This window comes from Cyprinodon variegatus, unplaced genomic scaffold (assembly GCF_000732505.1).
Source record: "Cyprinodon variegatus isolate N-32 unplaced genomic scaffold, C_variegatus-1.0 Scaffold1149, whole genome shotgun sequence".
Taxonomy (NCBI): domain Eukaryota; kingdom Metazoa; phylum Chordata; class Actinopteri; order Cyprinodontiformes; family Cyprinodontidae; genus Cyprinodon; species Cyprinodon variegatus.
In genome coordinates, this window is record NW_015151602.1 from 93370 (window position 1) to 100013 (window position 6644).

The window sequence follows — 6644 nt, forward strand, 5'->3', positions numbered from 1 at the left end:
CCAGAGTGTTGTTCAGCATGGGGGTGTGTAGAAAATGAAGGCTAATCATGTTTTGGGTGTACTATTCCTTTAAGCTTGGCTTATACCCCTCTCATCGCAGTGAAAACAGAGCGCGCCAAAAATTAAGCAGTCATGCCTTCCCTTACCCCAAACTAAAACCACAAGCGCCAGCCTCGTTCCAAATAGAGGGGGAGAGGGGGGATATGAAGTTGAAGGAACTTCATATCCCATGAATGAACATGTTTGCCTGAACAGAGCTGAAATGGTGCAGAAGGTTCCAGAGGAACGGTGCGGTTAGATGCAGAGTAGTTGCTGTTCAGTCAGTGAGTTTGTGGTAAAAACAAGGATTTCTGTTTCCATCACATTCAACATAAAGTCTGAAGCAACTACCCACAGTATACAATGCATTCAGCTTTTATTTAGAAGAACAATGTTTTAATATATGTTAGATAAAAAAAAAAAAGAAAGGTCCACATCGTCAAGTCTCTCTGCGGATAAATCTATCATTTTTTTCCAACCACCATAAATGCACCAATTATTCTTTAGTAATCACTAATTCTTAAATAAACAATAATGTGGTCGGCCATTTTGGAAGTGTGACATTAACTTTCTTGTCTTTTTTAGGAAAAAGAATAGAAAAGGTGAGTCAGTCTTTAAAGAAGTATCTGCAGCGTCTAATGTCTAATGCTACGTTCACACCAAAAGCAGCAAGAGCAGCAAAAACGCGCATGCTGCTTCATTTTTGATGATGTACAAGTTTAGTTCTGACACGCAGCTAGAGCAGCAAAGCTGCTTCAGCTGTGCGGTGGAAAAAGTGGTTCTGATGCGCGTTGGGCAGACCTACCCAATCCTGCAAAGGATTGGGTAGGTCTTTGGCAGTTAAATATACTGTGATCAGTGGGAATAAAGTAGTTTTAATGTTTTTAGGTGAGAAAGTCCTCCTGAAAACATGGTCTGTGCAGTCAGTTCATCCAGATTACCATCCTGCCTTCAAAGATTATTTTGCTGTCGGAGCCGCTCAGACCCCCACATACCGGCGCTGCGCTGTCAGTAGGAATCCCATTCAACAGCAGCCTCTGGCCGGGTCGCCTCCTCGTGGTTAGCTGCAGCGGCTGGAAAGCGGTTCTCATGGACGTAATCCAAACTGCAGGCAGCAGGATAATAAAAGCCAACATATTCTGCCGGCAGGTTTCTACATTTGAAGTTAATTTAGGCGTTAATAAACTGTTTCAGAGGAGTGATCATAGCGCTCTGCATCAGCAGTGCTGTGTCTGACTCCCTGCCAGCTTCTCTGATTGGTTGATGCGGCGCGTCCAGCAGCTTAAGTTACATTTTTCCATCCCGAGCAGCAGCTGCGTTCGCGGTGCGCCACGCGCATCAGATGCTCAAGCGCTCCCGACGCGCTGCTTCAGCTGCTCAGACGCGCTACACCTGCTGCTCAAAACGCCCTGCAGGACGGTTTGCTGCGCCTGGACGCGCGTCAAACATTGACTTTGTATGTAAACTAGCTGCTCCTGCTGCCTTTGCTGCTTTTGGTGTGAACGTAGCATAAAGTCTATAAAGGAGTTTTTGATGATTTAGTTAAAGGAATGATAAATGTGTTGTTGGTGTTTACCTGGAAGATGATGACGAAGGCGAGGCGGATAGCTAGAATGCACCAGAACTCCTTGGAGAGGGAATATGCAGTGTCAGACCAGGGAGGATCTCTATAGTCCTTATACCTGCATGGAGGAAAACATTCACATTCATGACTTAGACAACTTTTATTCTCATTTTGAATACACAGAATGTATTAAAAAAAATTTCCTTTGGTAAAGCTTTCATGAGATTTCAATTCCATAAAGTGCAGTAGTGATCAAATGTAAACAATGTGGGAGAAAAAACATGGTGGAAAAAATGTTTTGATATGGAAGTTCAGAGCATCACACTGATAACACCAAAATACGCAGTTTTTTCGGTCAGCATCTTGATTCACATGTCCCAGCTAATATACGCAACGGTTGAAATCAGAATCATTGCAGAGAAGTGGTGACTGTTACAGGTTGTAGAGCGAATGTCCATGTCCTAGTCCGTTCCTGAGAAGAACCCAGGACAGTCTGGACTCTGGGAGAACAGGAGCACGTAGAATAAATCTGGATCAATTGGAACAGAAGCGTACTGATGACATCACCACATTCAAAGCTCATCTGGATGATCATTTTGCCAAATAAAATGATCATACCCCCATCAGAGCCAGCGGTACTTTAAACACAGCTATGCAGAGTAAGGGCTGCTGCAGACGAGCTAACGTTAGCCCTGGCCGCTGCAGAAGGGCTAATGTTAGCCCTGGTCGCTGCAGAAGGGCTAACGTTAGCCCTGGCCGCATCAGACGGGCTAACGTTAGCCCTGGCCGCTGCAGACGGGCTAACGTTACCCTAAGAGCTTCGCTAGTTGCCGCGGTCCTCTTAACTTCGGAAAATTTTTTTTAAATTACGCATTAAATCAGTAAATGGGCCATATAGTCAAGCTTAAAGTATAATGTTCTCGCCTCAAATGATCTGAAAACATATTTTTATAGAACAACAGTAACAGAAAAGAGAACTTTTGACTTAATACTCTGAGCTCTGTGAGTGCTCCATTGAAAGGAGACGCAGGAGACTCATCCACGACCTCCCACACTAAACTCTCCTCCTCTTGCATGTTTCCGCTGTCCATAGCGTTCCTTGACAGTGTCGTTTCTAAGTCACCAATTTAGTGCTACTTGGTCCCAATGGAATTTCCTATTGGGAACCTACTAGCACTAAGATGCTAACTGGTTAGCAAGATACTTCCGACAAACCGTCCACAACCAAAGTTGCTTGTGAACCTTCCACCACAACAATCCCGCCCCCTTGATAATCGACCAATCACATTCACTTTATTCACTCTTGTAAAGTCGGGCACCACTCAGGACAAATCAGAAATGTTTTGAACAGCCGCTTCCCTACGACTTTAAGAGATTTTTAACAGTTCAGCTGTCTGATGGCGGTGGGGAAGAAGCTGTTGCAGAATCTCATTCATCTCATCACTCCTCTAAGACTTTAATGTCTTCCCAAATCCAAAGGGAAACACTTTGCTTTAGTGAATCAGCTGAATGAAACCTTACCTGCAGATTTTCACCTCGTAACCCAGGTGGTCTGGTTGCTGTGGCGCCGTACCCGGCTCAAAGTCATTGACGTTGAAATAGGACAAGGTGTGGTTGACGAAGCCGTGCATCGTCCCGTCACGACTGTACTGGTACTGGTAGACGAGCCGAGGGATGAAGTCTGAAGTGAAGGCGATGACAAAAGCCTGGAAGGGAAAAATGCTCTTTATAAACGGCAGAGGTTGATGCAAACAAACTGCAAAAACTCATTTAACCAATACCCATAGGATGGCATAGTACCCTTTCACCTACAGTTGAAGAAAGGATGGATGTAATATAAAGCCTCTATGTTATGGAGAAACTAACTGCATCAATAAGATTGGACATAGAGAAATGTAACGATGTCTGGGTCAGGGTTATGTTAGGGCATGTGAGCTGATGGGAGGTAAAGGTTATTCTGTGGAGGTACTGAGGTGGATAATTGGTGAAATAAGCAAGAAGACTAAGCAAATGTGTTCAGTTATTACTGTATTCTTTTATTTTTCATTACTTTAAATGTGCGGTCATGTCTTGGTTTGCATTGTTTCTCAGTTTAATTACAATGTTGGTCACTTTATGAGCTTGTCTATTTAACTTGAACTAAAGTTTCTCAGGTGACTGTATGTATCAGTGAAGAAGGCAATAATGAAAAAAAGGCAAAAAAAAGTAGTTTTTCTTAAAATAAGTGCATTTGTTCTGTTCTTAACTAGATTTAGATTTTTTTCCAGTGTAGAGAATCGGCCCAAACAAATCGCCTGGCTTTACAAGCTTCCTTTCTGTCCCACAGCTCCTTGTCTTACAGCTTTATTCCTGCATAAGCTTCCAAAATAAAGGTGAAGAAGACTTACGTTAACGATGACCGCTACCTTGCTGAGGCCCCTCAGGAGGTTATACCAGATACCTGTGAAAACAGAGAGCTGTCGATGAAGACTCTCAGGCTTCTGCTACATGTTAGTGGACAGTAGTGACACAACTTAACCCTCTGACTCAGTGGTGCTACCAGGGGCTGGCCAGGGCATTGCACAAGGCAGCCATGGCCCGCTGGCCAGTGTAAATTGTGACATCAGTTAAGCATTTCATCCCATTCTGCACAGCCAGTGACGTAACATCAAAAATCTATCAAAGATTACATTGCAAATACATTTACTGGCCCAGCTTTAGTCATGTACAAAAAATAAAACAATTTAAGGTCAGATGGCCACGCCTGTAGAGGTGGTTTAAACTCTGTTTTTCATAAACGGATAAACGGGTATTGACTATGGGTACTTTGGTCTGCTGGTATTAAAACACAGCAGAGCAGGGATTTGGTTAGAGTGCATTTCCTTTCATCCAACCCAGCTCATCCTAAAACTGAGTGTTTGGCTCTCATGGCATTACAGGCTGAGCGTCAGTAGATGCTGTTGAGATTAGAACAGAATTCTGAGCAGAAATGGAGGCCACTCAGCCACATATGAAAGCCATTTCAGAGAAACACAGGAGAGAAAAGCAAAACAAGCTGCTGCTGTTCTCTGCAGCCGATGGTAGGTCTGAGCTCCTGGCCTCCAGCGTTTGTTTAAAAAGTAGAACTTATCATTTTAATAAGTTGACTTTGTCCCAGTGCATGATGTGCTCCTCCTAAATAAATCCTGTCCTCCTGTCTTTCTGAGGGACAGAAAGGATACAGCTCATATCAAACTGAAGTTTGGTTGCTTTTTTGTATCCCCACCATCCTGTTTTCAGTGAACTGAGTGTTATGATGTCCTGGTACCACCAGATGGAGCTCATCAAGTCCTCAAATGAGAAGGCAGGGTCTGAAAAGTCTTCATCTGGGGGAGGTTACCGTGGGAACGGATATACATGAGGCGGAAACCTGCTATCCTCTAAAAAAATCCCCAAATTTACTTTGTAATCCTCTGACTGCGAATCTTTGATTTCTGACTTTTCTTCCTCCTGAGCAGCTCAGGCTCAACCTGTTCCTAAACAGAGACAGCAAAGCAGAAACTGTGGCAGGAAGCTGTTTGGATCCAAACATGTCTTCCACTTTATCAGCCCAGACTTTAAAAACAACAAACACGCACCGATGTCCTTGGCTTTGGCTGCAATCGGTCTGCGCAGCTCCATCACAAACTTCTTAGCATCCAGACGGATTTCAATTATGTTATTTAGAAGAGCGAAGAGCGGCGCCAGAGGGAAGGACGCCACGAAGAGAGTCACCATGCCGAACTGGATAACTGGGGAGACACGAGACAGCAGCTGAAATGCATCAGAGTGAAAAGTAGGCGAGTGAAAAAAGCAAAAAGGAGAGAAAAGAGGAAAAAGAAAGAAAAGGAATAAAGAGAGGAGAGTGAAAAACAGTGAAAAGAAAGAGTGAAAAGGAGGTAAAAGAGTGAAAGTATACTGCAGGAGACAGGCTGTTCAGATGTAGGTCAAATTTTAAACTCCACAAAAATCCGACAAATTTAATCTGTTCTAAAATAGCAAAGTATAAATTGTTTCTGAGCAGGTTTTAGTCTCCAAATTCTTTTTTTTTACGCTATTAGAAGATAAACAAATGTAGAAATATTAGGAAGTAGGAGGATTATTTTTAATAGAAGGGATTAGCACCTGGGATCGTCTGGATTATCTGCTGTTAATCCCTCAGTCTGTGGTTTCCTTTAATCCCTAACACTGATTTCCTGTGGATGAAATGTGGCTTTGAGGAAAAGTTCAGTTCTGACTTTTTTTTTTTTTTTTGGTTGTAGAAACTCAAAAAATGCTGGAGGAACCCTGAGAGGGTCTGGAGATACAGACTGTTATCATTTCCAGTGGACACACATCTACTTTATTCTTCATGACAGACAACATAATCTTACTGACTTAGACGGTCCAACTTTAAGAGATTTAATGGAAAAGAAACAACAAAGACTAGAAGTCGACTTCAGGCTTCTAGAAGAGTCATTTTAAATAGTCTGAAGCTGATTGGCTGTTGAACCAGTGACTCCGAGAGGCTCCTCCTCCTTCCCCCTGACACAGAATGTTTAAACGTCAAAATTAGGATGGATTTTAAATGATCGTACCGATCCAGACTCCTAACACAGGACGACAGAGGAAGAATGCTGCAAAAATATAAATGCGTCATTTTTTCTTAAATTAGTGCATTTGTTCTTGGATTGAGGAGGTAGTGAGAACTTTGCCAACAGAACATGAAAATTTACATTGAAAATAAGAAAAGAAATTGCATTGTCTTATTTCTAGTTTATATTATCTAATTATCTTATTTTAAGAGTAAAACACTCAATTTATTGGCGGTTCATCTTATTTAACTGCTGAGACTAATGAAGCACTTAATTTAAGACATCTTTACTTGTATCTAGATTATTTTTGCAGTGAAGAACTAGGATCAGCGTTATTATGACCTGACTAGAGTTAACTCAGGCTGAGTTTAGACCTGACTAGAGTTAACTCAGGCTGAGTTTAGACCTGACTAGAGTTAACTCGGGCTGAGTTTAGACCTGACTAGAGTTAACTCAGGCTGAGTTTAAAC

At 42.4% G+C, this 6644-nt stretch overlaps 1 protein-coding gene across 1 annotated transcript in view; it reads right to left on the reverse strand.

Moving 5' to 3' along the window:
• The window catches only part of LOC107101766 (anoctamin-1-like), a 67665-nt gene that overhangs the window by 4072 nt on the left and 56949 nt on the right, over nucleotides 1–6644 (reverse strand). Inside the window, exons 20-23 of the mRNA XM_015400812.1 lie at nucleotides 5200–5352; nucleotides 3991–4043; nucleotides 3125–3309; nucleotides 1616–1721 (exon numbers count right to left, since the gene is read on the reverse strand). Coding sequence (XP_015256298.1) covers nucleotides 1616–1721; nucleotides 3125–3309; nucleotides 3991–4043; nucleotides 5200–5352 — 497 coding nt within the window. The remainder of the gene's footprint in view (nucleotides 1–1615; nucleotides 1722–3124; nucleotides 3310–3990; nucleotides 4044–5199; nucleotides 5353–6644) is intronic.